Source organism: Crocodylus porosus, unplaced genomic scaffold (genome assembly GCF_001723895.1).
Source record: "Crocodylus porosus isolate Cpor-Errol unplaced genomic scaffold, CroPor_comp1, whole genome shotgun sequence".
Lineage (NCBI taxonomy): Eukaryota > Metazoa > Chordata > Crocodylia > Crocodylidae > Crocodylus > Crocodylus porosus.
The window spans coordinates 58,281,539-58,301,677 of record NW_017728918.1 but is presented as its reverse complement, the minus strand read 5'-3'; the positions used below and the strand labels follow the sequence as shown (position 1 = coordinate 58,301,677).

The 20,139-nt window shown below is 42.9% G+C and overlaps 1 protein-coding gene across 1 annotated transcript in view; it reads left to right on the top strand.

The window, feature by feature from the left end:
• SLC17A5 (solute carrier family 17 member 5) overlaps positions 1 to 17,872 on the top strand; it is a 35,399-nt gene extending 17,527 nt beyond the window's left edge. The window contains exons 11-14 of the mRNA XM_019537643.1: positions 3,062 to 3,194; positions 7,244 to 7,391; positions 15,275 to 15,365; positions 16,786 to 17,872. Coding sequence (XP_019393188.1) covers positions 3,062 to 3,194; positions 7,244 to 7,391; positions 15,275 to 15,365; positions 16,786 to 16,923 — 510 coding nt within the window. The 3' untranslated portion in view covers positions 16,924 to 17,872. The remainder of the gene's footprint in view (positions 1 to 3,061; positions 3,195 to 7,243; positions 7,392 to 15,274; positions 15,366 to 16,785) is intronic.
• Positions 17,873 to 20,139: the final 2,267 nt, after the last annotated feature.

Sequence of the window (20,139 nt, the reverse complement as noted above, 5' to 3'; positions counted from 1 at the left end):
CACGTAGATGTCGCGGGACCAGCGGATGGTGTCGGACACCATGAGGCAGCGCATCAGCTTGGCGTAGCGGCGGGAAACACGGCAGGCGCGGAGGACGCTCTCGTTGCTGGGGTCCCAGGCTCCGAGTGTCCCCACGATGTACTACATTAAAACAATGGTCCAGAGCAATGGCAAGGGTTAATTGCTTTCTAAAAGCTTGTTTATGACAAAGTTTCCTTCAAGGTCCATTGTGTTTGACACAGGTTGAGAAATTGAAGACATGTACTACACTGTTCTATAATGGAGATAAGGGACTCCACCAGATCACGGTGCCCAACTGCAGGGCCCTTGGATTTCCGGCTTTGGGGAATAGACCAAATTAGGAAGCCTGTAAACAACCAAATTAGGATATGTGCATGTGATGGTTTGTGAAACAATGAAATATCCTGACAGGATAGAACATAGACAGTATGGTGACCACAGGGAAACCAATCAATGATGCCCAGGGACTGAAGAGTCATTGGGAGCGTGGGGGCGGGGAGAGAGAATACAAAAGGAGGGATTTCAGAGCAGCAAAGGGTCCTTGAGAGGGAAACCCAAGGCCACTATGGTCAAAAGGCATACTACCAGCCCATCTCACCCACCCCACGGGGGGGCGGAGCAGCCTCAGCCTCCAGCCTCCCAGCTGCTGATATCTGACATTGAAAAGAGAACCTCAGGGTGAAACTTGCATGCTGGCCAGATGTACCTTCCCTCTAATGACAGCTCTAGGACTGGTAGATGCAGAATCTGTTTGCCTTGCCTGCATTAGTCTCATCTGCTATCACTGTGTATCGGTAATATTTGCATGTTATCGAATGGAGAAGTCATGGTCAGTCTGAGGGTTTTGGGTCTCCCCGGAACAAGGTATCTGGGTCAACAAAATGTCTGTCTGTCTGTGCCTGTAAGACACATATCTACCATGCCTTCTATATAAGGTAGGATCATCGCAGAGTATTATATAACATTGAAATTACTTAGCCAAAAGAGTGTCTGATAGAGGAAATGTGTTTGTTTAAAGGTCATTGGTAAGATATGGAAAACATTATATGCACCATACAGCAAGATTGGTTGATGTTGAACAAATAGAAAAGAAAATCCAAATTATATTTATTCTTTATTATAGTAGCATCTATAAATATTAAGTGTGACTGTCATCTTTGGTTAGATGGGGATTTTTTTTAAAGTTACAAATAACCAATTCACCTTTTGAATCCAGATTCTCTCATGGAACTTCCAAAAGTAGCACACAAGAAATGGGTATGGTTGCTTACCCATAGCCACATTGGCTGAGCTAGAGCAAATTAGTTTCCAAGGCAAGTGCCCTAGCCAGCAAAATATGCTAGTTTCTCTAGTGTGTTAGAGAGTTTGCACCAACATCCCACCTAAAAAATAGTTTACCTAGAAAGGTGTAAGCATAGACCAAAAGAAAAAGTGCTCAGAGTTGTATAAGGATTTGGAAAACAATGTAGTCTCCTTCCAGATTTGTGAATTTGAGGAATCTGGAGTGTCTGGTTGGACTATAAAGTGCTCCTCCTCAGGCAGAATAATCTGGCAGAGGTATCTGCCACCATAACCTTTAATTCTGCAGTTTTGAAAAAACACTGCTTGCTAATACTCAGAGCGATACTGTTACAGTTTATCTTTTCTATGTCCCTGGCCTTTAAAGAGCCAGTAGCTTTTGAAGTATCAGGAGAATGACATTTGGAAAAAAAAAACCTCTTGCATTAAGTTTCTATTGGGAATTACTTTAACATTTACAATGCAGTGCTGTAACTGCTATATAATCTGCCAGTCCAAAGCCTACAGCAAAGGGAATGTGTTTTAAAAAATAGGGCTAAGAGTGCATCTTTTAGCAGTTGATTGTTCTATTTTTATATATTTTTATTACTTGAAAGCAGAAGACTAAATCAATGAGCAGCATTTTTTACTGTTGATTGGGGGAGAGGTTTTGCAATGATATTTGTGTTTGGTTCAAATACTCCAGTAAGCTCTAATTAGAAATTGAATGTTATACAGCAATTTCTCTTGTTCTCAGATTTTACATTTAGTAACCCAGTGTACAAATATAAAAATAAAATACATTTTAGCCATTAACAAAGCTAGCCCAATCCAGTGGACATCTAAATATCTGCTTTCAGTCTAAGATTAGGTCAAAAACTTTATAAATTCCAATTTGGTTTTGGATAATTAGCTATAAAGTTAAATGGAAAGGTAAGATGTTTGAGTTCACTGGTACTTCTGACTTTCTACATCAAACAAGTCACCTCAAATAACATAATCCTCTTTGGTTTTAAAGTTGATGAAAGTTTTCCAGTTAATTTAAATTGAAAACACTGTAAAATACTGACTGATAAGTTTATTTTAAGAACACTGAAAGTCCATACTGATCAGATTTCAGTACAATCTAATGCAGTACCTTGTCTGTAGTCATGTCTAATACCAGATGCTTCGCTAGACAAATGTGAGATGATATGCTCTGTCCTAGTTTTAATTTTGTCTCTAAGGAGGTAGTTTGTCATTTCTAAAACTGTACTTAGCAGTAACATTTCTGACTTTATTTCAGCAATCCAGCTGATAACCCATCATATTTAAAAACAATAAATACTTTCAGAATTTCCTGAAGAGAGCTTTGTCTATGTACATATTGGAGATGCTTCCTTCTTTTCTCTTTAAACAGTTGCAGGCTTATCAATGATAGTTATTTGCGAAAACATTTTTTAAATTGGTGGAGCTCCAGACCCTAGATCCAGCCCTTAGGACCAAATAACTTGGTCAGCTTTGTAGTAGAGAGAGGATGATATTGATGCAGTCATAAGCTTCTTAATTTGTGTTTGGGGAAAAATTCCTTGTAATGTCCTGCCTTCTTTAATATCAAAGAGCTATTGCTTTTTGTCATAAAAGAATTGGTAGTTACGTAACTCATGTGACCTTTTTCAGTAAGATTCAATTTTGGTTATCACCTAAGAATACAGATGCTTTTTCAAAATATTGGATTTTATTTCAGTGTTTTTAACTACTTTTATCTCATCTCTTTCTTCAGAATGGACTTTTATCTGCACTGCCTTATTTTGGCTGTTGGGTGTGCATAATCTTGTCTGGTCAGATTGCCGATTACTTGCGGGAAAAACGGAACTTGTCCACTGTATGTGTTCGCAAAACATTTACCTTAATAGGTAGGTATGGCTACAGTACCTGACTGACTTTAGTCACCTGTTCCCAAGAAAATGTTTAATGATATGTTGTATGTACTAAAATATAGCGAAAATAGCTGGTAGTTAGTGAAATGGAAGGGGGAAATTCTGAAAGAATGCTGAAATCTAGGTTAGTGAAACTCCAAGTGAAAAATGAAGAAGTAATAGTGCATTATTTAAAACATTTTCTGAAGGGCTGCTGTAAAGAAAAGGGAGAACACCTTTTTTCTGCAGAGAACAGGACATGTGCCAGTAGCTTGGAAGTTGTAGCAAAGTATATTTAGACTGGATATCAAGAAAAACTTCATGGTTAGAACAGTGAGATAGTAGAAGAGACAGTCTAGGGAAGTTACGGAATTTCTATCCTTGCAGCTTTTGAAAAAGAGGTTGGATGAGCTTTTGTCAGACATGATAGCTGGAGTACTGTGTCCGGTTCTGGATGCCGCAGCTCAAGTGGGATGCGGACAGTCTGGAGAGGGTCCAAAGAAGAACCACTCGTCTGATTGGAGGCCTGCAGGCAAGGCCCTACGAGGAAGGCTCAGGGACCTTAACCTCTTCAGCCTCTCCAAGAGAAGGCTGAGAGGGGACCTTGTGGCGCATATGAAGTTGGCAATGATCTGTTCACCAGGGCACTCCCTGGAACAACAAGGAACAATGGCCATAAGCTACTGGACATTAGAAAAAGGTTCTTCACAGTCAGGGTTTCCAGGATCTGGAATGGGCTTCCAAGAGAGGTGGTGCTCACCCCATCCTTGGGGGTCTTCAAGAGGAAACTGGACAGGCACCTGGCTAGGATCACATGATCCCAGGTTTGACCCTTTTTCTTACCTGCCTGGGGCAGGGGGTCGGACTAGATGGCCCATTGAGGTCCCTTCCGACCCTGGAATCTATGAATCTATGATCTGGGACAGGAGTCAGCAACCACCAGCACATGTACCAGAGTGCATCATGTGAAGGCATTTTCTTGGTATGTGCACCTCAGGGTGGACAGCGGGGAAGGGGCCCTGTACTGCCACAATAAGGATCAGGCCCCTCGTGGCTCCTCCACCATCCGCCCCTGGCATGCCAACATCTTTCAAGTAGAGGTTGCCAGGAAGAATTTTTACCCCTTCCGTTGCTACAGGCATCAGGGTTTTTTTGAATTCCTCAAAATCATTTGGTGGTGATAGTCAGAGCTCAGGATTTAGAGGCTCTGGGTCTTCAGTTAGTGTCACATTAGGGATTAGAAAGGAATTTTACCCCATGGTTAGATTGGTATGAACTTTAGGGTTTTTTGCCTTTTAGCAGAGGGTGTGGCCCTCTTCCTTGGATCTCTCAGGTGCATTTAACAACCATGGCAGCAGCAGGATGCTGAAGATTGAAACTAATGTTGCCTGATGTCTTATTTGTGCCACCATAAAACAAACTATGGCAGCACAAATGCTGAGCAAATAAACATCAATACCTTTTGTGGTGCCACATGAAAGAATCAGTGGTACAACAAAACTGGTAATAGACTCTTGTGGCTTTTTGTGGAGGATGTCTACTACCTCTGTGGTTGAAGAGTACAGGCAGTGTGAGCAGGATTTAAAAAAGCTGCTTTAAAAATAAAAAAGCAAGGGTTAGCTAGCATGTCTATTGCATTCCTTTTTACTACTAGGCCAGTTATTCTGACAAAGGAAATTCAATTTGTTTGATGTTATCTTTATCAAATTCACAATGGCTCTTTTTGGACATAGAATTATCAAAAAGTAGGGCTGGAAGGGACTTGCAAACTTCCAGATGTGACCTAGTCCAGCCCTCAGCTTGAGGGAGGATAATTCTAAACCAAACCATCCCATACCCTTGTTTAACCTTGCCCCTAAAAGGTGACTGGAGAGTGCAAGAAGCTCAGTCTGCTTGTACTCTCCTGCCACTCCAGGCAGATTCTCTTGGGGACTTGAGGGCAGAGCATCTGCGTGCTTTCCCCACTTAGGAGAGGCACCCCAGGGAGTCTTGGGGTGCCTGTCTGCAAGTTGGGGGGGTGGTTCCATGATTGCGGAGAAGTGGATCTGGCTGAGCTTTCATGTTAAGCCAAACCAGTGCTCTTGGTCTGGCTAAGCAAGAGCTTTTCCTCACTCAGCCGGATCCATCTTGAGTGATCTCCAGGGACAGATCTGGCTAAGCAGGGAGATAACATCACCTCTTGTCCTGCACCGTGAAGGGCGGGCCAAAGGGTGACACATCACAGCACAGCTGATCTGCTTCATTCAGTGATGCCTCTTTCTATCCTAATGATCCTTGTCCTTCTGCTTTACCTGTGGCAGATTAAGGTGCTTTTGGTGGCAGGCTTAGACAAGGATTTTTATGGGATGGTTTGGATCAGGATTATCCTCCCTTTAAACAGGGGGTTGGAGTAGGTGACATCTGGAAGTCTGCAAGTCCCTTACAGTCCTACTTTTTGATAATTCTGTGACCAAAAAAAGCCATTGTGAATTTGACAAAAATAATGTCAAACAAATCAGATTTCCTTTGTCAGGATAACTGGCCTAGTGCTAAAAGGGAAGTGCTAACCCTTGCTTTTTTTTTTTGTTAATACGGCTTTTAACGCTGCCTCGTATTCACATTTTTATAAGCAATTTGAGATTTGTATTAATATGAACTGTGTCACAATTACTTCACTTTAAAACAGAGAGCATGCATTAAGGCAAAACCTACAAAGGTGTCTCCTGGGCTCAATTCCATTCAATATTTTCATCTAATGATTGGAAGGATGGCGATGAAAGTTTACTTAATTTGCAAATTATGCTAGATAAAGGGGGATGCAAGGACTTTGGAAGCCAGGAGTAGAATTCAAAAGGATCTTGGCAAATTGAAATAATTGGTCAAAGTCAAAAGATACCTTGATTGAATTTTTCATGGGAAGTGCTATCCCAAGGTAGAAGAAACAAAATGGACAAATATCTATTGGGAAATAACTGGTCAGGTAGCAGTTCTTCAGAAAAGGTTCTGGGAGTTCTAATGGATCACAACATAGATTAGAGTCAGCAATGTGATTTATGCTATACAAAAGAAATGTCATTCTGATAGGCTACTAATAGGGTTGTTGGACGTAAGATAAAACAGATAATTAATTTTGCTTTGCTAGTTTACTGTGTCCAGTTCGGGGCATCACACTTTAAGAAGGATTTAACCAAAATGGAGAGAATCTAAGGGTGATCAATAAAAATTATGAGGACCTTGAAAACATATACTTTTTAAGGAAAGATTAAACCGACCAAAATCATTCAAACTAAAAAAAGAGAACGTGGGGGTAACATTTATTTAGAAAAGAACTGTAATCCATTTGTTTGCCATGTACACTGAAGGTAAGGCAAGAAACAGTTCATTAAAGGTTAGGTTGTAAGAAAAACTTACAATAAAAAGGTAGTAAACTACAGAAACTGGTTACCTAAGTAAGTTTTGGTATTTCTGTCACTGGAGATTTCAAGAACAGATTAGTTAAACTTCTAACTAACGTCAGAAATAGTCTGGGTATAATTGATCCAGCCTCAGTGCAGGGCAGCTAAATTAGCTGATCTCTTGAAGTTCCTGCCAGCCTCAGATACCTGACTTTCAGAAGTTATCACCAGTTTGTGTAAAAGCTACGTTTTTGGATTATTTGTTCATAACACACATCTCAAAGAACTCTAGTCTTGCTTTATTTTATCGGTAACAGGACAGCTTCCATTAATTTATCAGGCTGCTTTTTGCTATGCTAAGAGTTTACCAAAACTGATTCATGTTGAAATCTTTTATCCAGTTAAAGCTTGCCCTTCCATCTCTGACCACCATTGACTTCAGTAGGCTTATGCAGTGATAGACACCCTAGATTCTCTCTGATCATGATCATAAAATTCTAATTTTAGTACTATACTATTTTGTACACTAGGTGGCAGTAAAAGTGTCATAAATGGTACCTGTAAAAAATAAATAAATAAATAAATAACTTGCCATAGAGAGGACCTACGCTAACATTTAAGCATCATTTAAGTGGTGATGCGCTAAAGTTTTATAATAACTTTGTTTTTAAGGAATGATTGGACCTGCTGTATTTTTAGTAGCTGCTGGATTCATAGGCTGTGACTATACATTGGCTGTTGCATTCCTAACCATATCAACAACACTAGGAGGCTTTTGTACATCTGGCTATAGCATCAACCACCTTGACATAGCACCATCGTAAGTATTGTTCAACACATTTGTAATGCACACAATCTTGTGCTGACTTTTATTTGTATTCATTATGTGGCTTCTAGTAGCCTTAATAATGGACCAAGACCACATTGGGCTATATGGATACATATAATGGAACACAAAGCTACACTAAAAAACATTAAGGCTGCAAAATCAAGTGCTCAAAAATTAGGAAATGCCAGAATTAAGGTTACTTGTACAACCTTGATTTGTCTGAGAATTAATCTGGTATATGTAAGTGAAGGAAGTTACCTGCAGTAAATGAGGCAGGTGATTGCAGGAACAGAAAGGATAGTCTCATAGTTAAAGTAGTTGAATGGCATGCTGGAGAACTGAATTCTGTCTGTTCCTCTGCAATTCTAGGAAAGGCACTTTGAACCAGTTTTTTTTCATAGTTGGTTTAGTTGTTTAGTCTTTGTTTTTTTAGTATCGAGGTTGGGAACCTGGAGTCCCACTTGAACTGGGAGCCCACAGCTACAACTGAAGTTGATGGCAGTTGCACCTTGAATATTAATATTCTATATAGTGTTAAGAACGCTTAAAAAAAACAAAAAAAACAAAAAAAAACCAAAACAAGCACCGTGCCTCAAATTGGGCACTCAGAATTAAGGGATATTTTGGACTGACATTTCTGGCTCAGCTCTCCATTTGTAAAGGGAGAAGTGGATAATGCCATTTCTTCATCCCACCGGATGTTATGAAAAACACTAATACTTGCGAAACATTTATGCTGCAGTGATTGGCATCATAGAATAGCCCAGAGCTGTCTTCAGAGGTTGGGGGTAGTATATAAGGCATGGGTGCACGCATTGAAGAACAAGGATAAAATAAAATATTGAATAGCAGTTCAATAGCTTCAGAAAGAAGTATGAGATCACATAAAGATGGTCTCCTGAGGCATACGTGTAAGGGGATAAATCTGAGGCTGCATGAGGCAATGTTAATTCCGTTCATTTCTGTTTGCATGCTTAATTTTCCAAGTGTGATGTTTGCATATTGTGTGTAGGTGGGTTTTTTTTAACCAAGTCTTAGAAAAATTCCATTGTGGCAGTGTTGATTCCTTTCAGACTTTTCAAGCTTTAGATTAGATCACTTTGCAAGATCTGCCACTTGAGCTAACAGGGAATTGACAGCACTTGTACATTGTCATCCTCTATGTGGATCATCAGTAAAGCAGGATAAGACATTTTGCCAGAAGATTTTACAGATATTTACTGGCAGCAGAATAGTGTTGAGATGAAAGAATCTTGAGCTAAAAAATTGCATTTTATAGAATCATAGAAAATTAGGGTTGGGAGGGACCTCAAGAGGTCATCTAGTCCAGCCCCCTGCTAAAAGCAGGACCCGCCCCAACTAGATCATCCCAGCCAGGGCTTTGTCTAGCTGGGTCCTAAAAATTTCCAAGGATGAAGATTCCACCACGTCCCTGGGTAACCTGTTCCAGTGTTTTACTACCCTCCTAGTGAAAGAAATTCTTCCTGATATCTAAACTAAACTTCCTTGGCTGCAACTTGAGACCATTGCTCCTTGTTCTATCATCTGTCACCACTGAGAATCTAGCTCCATCCTCTTTTGACCCCCACTTCAGGTAGTTGAAGGCTGCTAGTCAGTCCCCTCTCAGTCTTCTCTAAATAAGCCCAGTTCCCTCAGCCTCTCCTCATAAGCAGGGATCCTGGTTTTCTCTGATTAAAAATGGCAAATTCTCTGATTTAAAAACCCAAAATCCGTGATAAAAATTAAAGCCCCCCCCCCGGCACTGCTGGTGCCCTGCACTCCCTCCACACACACACAGCCTCCTCAGACCTCCTGATGCCCCGCACTCCCGCATAACAGCCCCCCAAACCCGCACACACAGACACTCAGGCACAGACACTGACACCCACCGCAGCAGGTAAGTGTGTGGCAGGGAAGGGGTGGGGCAGGGAGGGGGAAAGGGAAGTTGTTGAGGGGTGCAAATCAAAGTGTGGGAGCATGCCCTTGTGTCCACTCCCAGGAGCAGGGCCAGGGGTGAGGGCAGGGGTGCCATTCTGCAGGCTGCCCATGCGCTGGCTGGCCTGACAAAGCTTTCGCATACAGAGGCTGCCACTGCACCCTGTGCTACCATCCCACAGCTACCTGCACGGCTTTGTGGGCAAGCACGGCACAGGAGCAGCGGTGCGGTGATGGCTGCTGTGTGTGGGCCACATACGTGCCTCCTGGTTGTGGAGGGAAGGGGGAACTCGTATTCAGTGACTGTCACTACACCATCGCTTACGCCCTTCAACTGGCTGCACAGCTCCGTAGCAGTGCGAGATGGTGGTGGCAGCTGCATGCCAGCTGGTGTGGGGGGCTTTGTGGGCAAGTGACACAGGGTGCGGTGTGGTGGTATCCACCACGTGCAGGCTGCACACATGCTGCCCAACCAGCTGGCCAGGGGAGGGGAAGGTGGGGCTCACATGCAGCCAGCTGCACAACTCCATGGGCAGGGGTTGGCAGCAGTGGTGAGGAATGGTGGCTGTGGAGGGTGGGGAGGGCTCACGCAGCGGCCCCCACCGCTGCTGCTTGCCTGTGGAGCCATGCTGCACGTGAGCCCCCCATCAGTGGTCCTGACTCTGCATGCAAGCAGCAGTGGTGGTATGAGGTGGTGGCAGCCGCCATGTGTGAAACACCCCTGCTGTCCGGCTGGGCAGCACACAACCACCACCACTACCATCCCATGGCGCCGCTGCTGCTTGTTTAAGGAGCTGAGCCCACAGACAGGGTGAATTGCATGCAGCAGCCACAGCTACCACCACGCTGCCGCTGCCACACTGTGGCCAGCTGCACAGCTTCACAGGCATTGCTCCACAGTGACAGCAGCAGTGAAGAGGTTTTGCATGCAGCAGCTGCCACTGCTGGCACAGCTCTTTAGGGAAGCAGCAGCGGTCACCGTGTGTGAGCCCCCCACAGCTACCGTCCCTCACTGCTGATATCTGATATCTTTTCTGATATCTGGGGCAATCTTTCATACCAGCTGCCAACTAGACATCAAGCCATTTATTACTACTCTTTGAGCTTGATGCTCCAGCCAGTTTTCTGTCCACTTTACAATCCATTCATCCAGTCCGTACCTCCTTAGTTTGCCTGCAAGAATGTTGTGGGAGACTGTATCGAAAGCCTTGCTAAAATAAATGTACACAACATCCACCTGTCTCCGTGCATCCATAGAGCCAGTCATCTCATCAGAGAAGGCAATCAGCTTGCTCAGACATCACTTGGTAAATCCATGCTGACTGTTCCTAATCACCTTTTTCTCCAAGTGCTTAGAAATTGATTCCTTGAGGATCTGCTCCATAATTTTTCCAGGGACTTGAGGTGAGGCTGACTGGTCTGTAGTTCTCTGGATTTCCTTTTTCCCTTTCTTAAATATGAGCACTATGTCTGCCTTTTTCCAGTCATCCAGGACCTCTCCTGATTGCCATGGGTTTTCAAAGATGATGACCAGCAGTTTTGCAATCATATCAGCCAACTCCTTCATCGCCCTCAGGTGCATCCTGTCCTGCCCCATGGACTTATATATATCCAGCTTTTCTAAATAGTCCCTAACCTGTTATTTTGCCACTGTTCCTCTCCTCCCCAGACTGTGCTTCCTGGTGTAGTAGTCTGGGAGCTGACCTTACCTGTGAAGACCGAGGCAAAAAAGGCATTGAGCACTTCAGCCTTTTCTGCACCCTCTGTCAAAAGCTTGCCTCCCCCATTCAGTAAGGGACCCACACTTTCCCTGATCTTCCTCTTGCTCCCAACAGACTTGTAGAAACCCTTCTTGTTACCCTTCACATCCCTTGCTAGCTGCAACTCCAATTGCACTTTGGCCTTCCTGACTTCATCTTTGCATACCCAGGCAATGCTGTTATATTCTTCCCTAGTTATTTGTCCAAATTTCCACTTCTTATAAGCTTCCTTTTTGTGATTTAGTTTACTGAAGAGTCTGTTCCCTACTAAGCCAAGCTGGTCTTCTGCTATACTTGCTAGTCTTCCTGCACATTGGGATGGTTTGTCCCTGCAGTCTCAGCAACACTTCTTTTAAGTACAGCCATCTCTCCTGGACTCCTCTCCCCTTCAGACTGGCTTCCCAGGGGAGCCTGAGCCTCTATCAACTGAGAGCCTTTTGTCCTGGGTTCCTATTGTCCCACTGTCAGTACCTGTGAAGTATGCAAGATAAAATGTATTGACTACTTTTTCAGGAACAATTAAGGCTCATTCCAATGAACTGCCATCCAAGCTGCTTGCGTAAAGGGTTGTACTCCTCTTATTTTCGCTCTTATTGGCTCCAGGTTTTGACTAGGATCAACTAGAACTTCCTCAAATGTAAGTCTTTTTTAGACTTGGGTTCCACCAGCCTCTCTTGCTCCCTTCTCTTTAGCATGACCTCAGTCCCTCCAATCTTCTCCATGTGGCTTTTTGTCAAGACACATTTTTTCCTCACTTCTTTCCAGTCACCCCCTCTAACTGTTCTCAGTTCAAGTAGTCTCCCTGGCAAGCATATCTTGCTTCTCTGGACTTTCTAGCCTCAATGTCCCTGCCCAAGCAACTCCAGTGTTTCCCTTTCTCAGGTCCTCATCACATTTGTCTTTCTTGGCCCCACCTCAATCTCCAGCCATCCCCCATCTTTAATTTCTACTGGCTCCCAGTCTTAATCTCCTTTTGCTGTCCTTATCCAGGCTCCTTGCCTTCCTCTTCAGATCCTTTTCCCAGTCCTCACTCCCCTCACACCATACACATTGTCTCTTCAAGATTTCTCCCCTTCTCTCTTCTGGCTCCTTTATTCTGCCCCACTGATTTTTAGTCCCAGTCTGCCTTCGCCCCTGCTCATAACCCATGCCACTTGTCCCAATATATGCTTCCTTGTGCTTCCAGCAGATCTCCATCTTGTCCCTTCTACAGTCAGCACTGGCTGGGCCCAGCAGACAGATAGGCGCCATGCTTTCAGTTCAGGGACCTAGAGCTAGAGAGACAGTTGTAGAGGAAAAATTTTCATAAAATGGAGTATGCTGAATGTGACTTCAATGTTGGGGATTAGGGAATTTTCCTTCTGAAATTTAAGTATCTCTGTAGACCAGAGGTAGACAAAATACAGCCCATAAGCTGAATCCAGCCCACCGAGGGATCTTATCTGCCCTGCAACAGGTCCCCCAGCCCTACGTACAGGCGCGTGGGGCAGCCCAAGTCATGACACGCGTATCTGGTCCCGCTGTCCCCAGGTTCACAGTGGGGCTGGGGTCGCATAGCAGCAGCTCCTTCCAGTTGCCACCACTAGTGTCACAGTTCCTGCCAGCCCCAGCCCTGCTGCCCGGGCACTCTGGCCTGTCTATTCTGTACCCACTGCTGGCTTGCCAGATGGAGCAGGCAGGTGGGGTCTCCATGGAGACCGGGCAAGGACCCACACAAGCAGAGTTCACTTGGCTGGGTGGGTGGGATGGGTCTGTGAGTGGGCAGGGAGTGGTGTCCAGGAGCAGGATGACCAGGGCTGGGATTTTGGGGCAGCAACAGCACAAGGCTGGGGCCCAGGACAGAGCCACAAGCCTACATGTCCCTGTGATGAACACCAGTTTCGTGGGTAGGGTGTGCTGGGAGTGGATCATAGCTCTGGCCCTGTAATGTCACCCCAAGATTATGACCCTGGCTCTGTCCTTCCAGCTCCTGGGCCCTGCTTCCTGCCCACCTGTGGCTCCAAGCCATCCACCTAGCTGAACCACACCCTCCCCACACAGGTCCTGGGCCGGTCTTGAGGTGGTGACAGTGAAGGCTTGGGACCCAGAACAGAGCCACTCTAGGGAGTTTTGAAGAGCTATCGCTGGCCCTTCAGCCCAAATAATTGCCTACCCCTGCTGTAGACCATGACACAGACAACTATGGCAATTTTCAGGATAAACCTTGGCAAAGTTGTAAGTAATTGGTATCAGTCTGGTAATTGTTGTTCACTTGTATTCATTATAGTCACATTACCAAAAAGATGAGTGAGATATTCAAAAATTATGACAAAGCCATGTTTTTACAAGTCATGCACTGAATGCATCATGCATCTTCTGTTGTACTCCAGATATTGCCTCTTAGTTAATCTGTGAATTCTTTCTATTCCTTCATTCCCCACTACTGTGTCATAGAAGAACCTAGTCAACAGCTTCCTGGACCATCTGGCTCTGCAGACATGTCACATTTAGTTTTGTGTCCTGCTGGATTCTTCCCCATGGGCAGGGAGCAGTAGTGTGGTTATCTGTATCTAACTGTTTGTATTATCAAGGATGCAACCCATATCAGAAACCACTGAAAGTGCGAGGTATTCAGCCAGGAAAGAGTTGTAGATTCAACTGGAGAGGTTCCTGTAAGAGGGTTTTAGGTTCCAAAGATTAAATCTTTGTTCACTGTTGAACTCATTGGATATGTCTACACCAGTGATGCTCAACCTTTTGTTTGCACAGGCCAAATTGGGCCCTCTACCAGCTCCGTTGGCCCTGAGCTGCTGGATTGGGGCCTACAACACCTCTAGTCAGCCTGTGTCCCCCAGATCAGGCCCTGGGCCACCTCTGTACCCATGAGTCTGAAAATTTGGCATTGGAATGTGGCAATTGCTGCTATCACTCTCTCTGGCAAATTTTTGGACCCCAAAGGACTTCTGCAGGCCAAATAACATGTCTCTGGCTTGGGGGTTGAGCACTCCTGGTCTTTACTACTTTATCACCAGATAGCTCTGTGGCTTAATATACTGGACTGTTCCATGTGTGCTGCATCCTAACCCAGAAGTAACAGCTTGCATGTGCTGCTCTTGGGCTAACTCATTTTGCCTCTCAACAGGGATAATTAGGCCTCCTACAGCACAGCACCTAAGTTCTGATTCAGGAGGCCATGCATGTGGGACGGGGTGGCATGTTTCAGCAAAGTGGTGCAGTAAGAAGTTCTTCTTTCCTCTTTGTGGCTGCCCTCTGATTTAGTAAGGTTCTGTAACCAGCAAATGCCATGTGAGCTGTTGCCTGCAGGGAACCCTTATTTCATGGTTTGAACAGGAAGCCTAACATTTCCATTTCTAGTTGCACTTCGGCCACTAGTCTGCAGCTGCAGTGTACTTTGAAACATGATTATAATTATGCCTTGCTGTCCACAAAGATATATGAACTGGTTTATAGGTATGGGAAGAAGCTGAGAAAAAAAAGTTAAGCGACTTTCCCAGGGTTACACAGGAAGTCATTACTTAAGTAAGGCTGCTGGCCTGTATGGAAGGAGCAGCACAGTGGATCCAGGATTCAGATCCAAATGGATCCACACCAGGATCCAGATCCAAATGCCACAAAATGGAACTGCAAAAGTGGGTCTGGTAACTAGTGGGTGAACCACTGTCAAATCCACCCACCATTGCTGCCTTCTGATTTACATGGGCATAAACAGAGCATGTATTGTGAAAGGCAGAGTTGGTGGAACTTTATTCTGCAATAAAAAGTAAGTCCCACCTTCCTTAATGCCACTACTTTATTAGCAGTGGAACCTCTGTCCTCTGACATCAGCTCATACCCTTCTACATCTGCTGACCCACCAGCACCTTTCTTCTCTGAACCTCTCCAGTAGCTCCATCTCAGACAAATTGGTAGTCACTTAGTGAAGAGGTCTTTGTGAATGGCCAGGTAAGGTTGTAGAAATGTTATTTTGGTTGAACTGTAAGCTATTGAGTATATAAATCAGTCACATGCATCACAGCGTCACTAAGTGCATCTGAAAATACATAGGGATTATTCCATTCCAATAAGTAATTTAGCTTGTGCAATATGAAGGACCATGGACCCAAGTGGAATGGCTCATGCAATGAGCAATGTCACCAAATATTAGAATGCATTAAATAAATTAAGTAATTTCTTAAACAGGTATGCTGGGATCCTCCTTGGAATCACAAATTCATTTGCCACTATCCCAGGAATGGTGGGGCCAGTGATTGCCAAACTCCTGACTCATCATGTAAGTTTACTTGCTGGTTGTTTTACCAGTGAAATTCTGAATACTCTCATATGGAAACTCTCCCTCCTTAGATCATGTTTTCTTTAAGGATTAAGACTTACTATGTAGATGCCAGTCTTCCTCTTTGGTTACTAAAGTGACTATCATATTGATAGTAAAATCTGAAATTGCATTGTGAACAGTTGCAAAGGTTCTAACAGTCAGTGCCTTGGGCTTTGTCTTCCCTATGAAAAGAAACATTTTTTTAAATGAAAAGTTAGCTAACTTTAACATTTGTGTTAAAATCCTAGTACAGACAAAGGTGTTCTAGTATTAATGTGTGTTAGCAAGTTGCACTGACTGGCCTGACACAACCCCACATGTCCAAATGTGGCCTGTGGATCCCTTCACAGATCTGGAAATTTGGCAGCAGGGGAGCTATGAAACTGCTGCCATTAACACTGGCACTGCTCCAGACATGGTGAGACTCCATGAGCCAGATGACACAGCTTCATGGGCCAGAGGTTGAGCACTCCTGATTTTTAAACCACTGTTTTAGGAAGGCGAGGTGGGCCGTGAGTGTCTAGTACAATAGGTTAAGTGCCTGCCTTAGTAATCAATCACACCAGTTGTTGCCTTGAAATAATACTGCAGTATTTAATGCTGTGAGGTCAGACAGATCAGTTTTGGGACAGCATCACAAAATTCTCTTATATACTTATTCTGTTGTTTACATTATTCTGTTATTCTTACCCTCTGTTTACCAGTAAGATTGCAAAATTACCACTATTTTAAAATTATTTTTAACCTTGAAACCTCTACAGTTATACACAATTTAATCACTTTTGTTTTTGGCTTCGTGAGGGTTTTCTATATAAGAAATTTTACCCTTGGTTCTACTGACACACCTTTATGGACACTTTGTTATAATTTGATTATTTTTGGAGGTTGGAAGGACTTGGGGCTAAAGTCAGTGTGTGGCTGAAAAACTGACTTAAAATTTACATCTGGAATAAATACGTTGTAACTAATAGTAAAACTAGTTGGCAAAAAGCATAGGAGAGATTTCTGCTCTTGGTCTGAAAGCTAAGTAATTCTTTTCCCTTAAGATGACATTCTCTTAGTATTTGGTTAGCCCCTATTTAGTTTTGAAATAATACGAGGAGGATGTTTCTGCTTGTTAAATGACAAGTTGGCTCAGCCACTGTTGGAATGTCACACTCACAGCACTGTTGGAATGTCATTGCAAGTAGATGTTTAATTGGACCTGTTATTTTTTTGTAATGCTTTTGATGTCAATATAAAACTGCACTTGTATAAATGTAATTAATTTTTAAAAGGAAGAATATGTACTGCCTATCACTTTAATTAGTTCACTCTAAAATATAGACCTGCAAACTGATTACTCCTCTTCTGGGTTTTTTTTTCCTTCTCTTGGCAGAATACTATGGGAGAATGGCAGACTGTCTTCTATATTGCTGCTTCTATTAACTTATTTGGAGCAATTTTCTTTGCATTATTTGCCAGTGGAGAAGTGCAGGACTGGGCAGTCAGTGGATACCACATGCATAGGAACTGAAGGAGTCATTGAAATACCCAGGCTGAATTGCTTTGTATTAAAATCATGTGACCTGAAAAGTGCCTTTCACATTGATGCCTAAAAATCTACAAAAGTTCTTCAGTTTAATCATTTTATCTTTGTCCTTTTTGTACTAGAAGTCATTTGATAGCATTATGTATGCTGTTTCTGTAACAAGAAACTACTTGGATCTAGTAGTAGCCTCATGCTTGGAATTTACATAAGACTTATATGTTCCTAAAATTTTTAATCAATGTGTTAGGCACCATTTCCATCCAGTCTTTTTAGCTAATACTTTCTGAAGTAAAGTGTAGGGTGATATATTTTATCATTGAAGTAGTGGGGGGGAGAGAGAAGTAATTGTGTATGATGCTGCGTGGAAGACTGGAATGCGAAGAATGGAATGCAGTAAGCAATGGTCTGGATTGTCATGGCTGAGTTGACGTGTTTCTACAATTTTAGCCTCCAGGAACTTCCTGTTCTTCTGTAGCCTTTTACCTCATTTTATTTTTTATATTGTTTAATTACTATTGGAATCCAAAAAAATCAGAATTTTACATGCACAAAATTATAGTATGTAAATATGAGTTCAAGAACGTGGCTTCATGTTGGAAAGGGAGAAATTGGAGAGCGAAGTACGTAGTGGGTAGTTCAAACAGTGAGACTAATGGTGAGGAACCCATCCCTTGCTCTCTCTAGTGGTGTAAAATTTTGACATAGCATATGAGGCCAAAGCAGAAGCAGTGGATTCTATGGCTTGACCTTTAAGGCACCTTAACAACAAACTGTAAGTGGAATATCTGTGTAAACAAGGTCATTAAAATGTTTTTCAATCCAACAGTATTTTTTTTACTACTGCAATGCACAGTCTCAACGACAGAATTTGCCAAGTTTTTTCTTTGCGTTGGTTTGTACAAATCTGCCAGTGGAAACGTATTAAAATGAAGCAGCCAAAACTAGGAAAAGCACTTCAGGGTTCTCCTCTTCAGTTAATCCAGTTTCATTCAAAGTTGAGAAACACTGTGAAAAAAACTGCCACAACTTCATTTTTGGAAGCTGCCAAGGCTGCTGTAGTTCAAGTCAAAAGATGGTACTATTAATCACCATCTGTGTTGGAATCCAACAAAATGGACGCTACTCACCCAATTAAACCAGTGCTGTGAAAATGAGTGTTAAGAAAGAATAGGCAGTTGAAAATTAGGACCCCCACTTACAATGCTAATAATTGTAGATCAATCAAAAATTCCCCTGGAAATCCAGGATTGGGATAGAAGGGTGAAAGACATTTGGTTTCATTTTTCCACCTCACATCTATATGAAAAGAAAACCATCCTAAATGGTGCTCTAGTGGATCCTACCTCCCTTCATTTCTAGGAAATGACAGCTGCTTTTGGTCATCAACGTTAAGGACCATTTTCTTTTGGTCTGAATTGAAGTATCATTTTGTCTTGCAATGAAACTACTAAAGCTGGGTTATATCTACTGTTTTTTCACAATAAATGGTGTTAGATTCATAGAAGTATGCAGCAGTTACTGAAAATGACCACTTTCCCAAACTTAAGAGTATTTTCTAATGGGAAAACAGAAAATATACTATGTGCGGTAAATTCATGGCAATTGCTGGTAGACTCCCAAAATTTCAAATGCAGTCAGCCAGCTGAACTGTATGAGTAGAAGGAATGGTTTCAGTTTGTCCAGGAGACAATTTGGCTTGTGGCCCTTCTCATAAAAAATAGTGCCTGATAATGGAAAGGGTTACTTCGGCATAAGCACTGTTCTGAAGGTGGGAGATATGGCTTTGTGCCTGCTCTGGCAGAAGCAGAAGCAGCAATTCAACCAAGGCCTCCCACTTCCTGAGTGAATATTTTGACTACATTTCTCCTAATTGAAAGGAAGGCAGTAGCTGCACCTGCTCTCCCCTTCTCTTTGTTTTATGAACCATGCCTCATGTGTAGGTCTAACATTATATTCCCCCACACCAATTATTTTTGCAGCTCTACTCTTTATTATTCCAACCCTCCTCCCCAAAAAGGCATCCAATCAGAAGTTTTCTTATAAAAACTTTGAGCCATCATTATTTTATTTTATTGTTTGTTTTTCATCATTTTCCTCCTTACTCTAGTAGAACTGGTTAGTTCATTTTGCCAGCTTCTCTTTTTTTTCCTCTAATATTAGTAATAGTATATAGAGTTTGCCTCTTGGTAACAAGTCACCATGCTATCAGCTGATAAAAAAAGATGGTTCTTTTTAGGGCTGTGTTGTAACAGTCAACAATCTCAGTCTAGCGCCCATCCTCAAAAGTGGGTTTTTTGCTAATTCCTCCCCTTGTACTATTGTTGAAATGATTAGTTTCTCCTGTGTCACTGATTACAGTTGATTTCTCTGTAGTTATAGTATTGTTGTAGATAGGCAAATCTGCAAGCTGTAAAGGGAGTCTGATTTGTAGTGAAAACGTAACTCTCACTCCCTCCACACACTTTTCTTTGCATGCTTCTGTGTTGGAGAGTCCCATAATCTGCCACTCTACAAATAGTTCTAGTTAAAGATTAGCAAAGGGCTATGGAAACATTTTTGTCCTCTTCTTCATCCAGTGCCCTCTGTTCCAAAATACTACAGATGTTCTATGCTGATGATTTCCAACAAAGGATTATAAAAATATATTTGATGCAAGCCGCCTTTCCCAAGAGTCAAAAGGAAACTTTGGAACTGCTGGAGGGACAACATGATCCAAAATATACATAGGGCAAGCATGTTGACTAACCTAAAGTGCAGACAGAAGTGTAGCTCTTGGATCTAAGTTATGGCGCTTCATAGAAACTGCCCTCAGGTAGACCAATCCTCCCTACCCAACAAACATTCACTGTTGGTTAGGAAGCTCCAATTTGGAGCTGATCCAGGGGGAGAGGCTGTGTCTTTTCAGCCTCTTCCCCTAGCTCTTGCTCCCCCCCCCCCACACCTTCCCAGCTTCCATTTGTTTCAAGATGGGAGGGGGCAGGGGAAGGAGGTCTATTCTGGGGGTTTCCCAGCCTTGCTGAAATGAGGGATGGGTGCTGGGAAGGCTCAACCTACCCACCCCACTGTTGCAAAAATGTTGCGGTTCATTTCTCGGGAGGCGAAGAACTCTCAGACACACACTATTAGCAACACAAAAGGTATATTTGCAAATAGGGTCAGAGTGAAGACAAAAGACCACACTCTGCCCCCGAGGAAAACTCT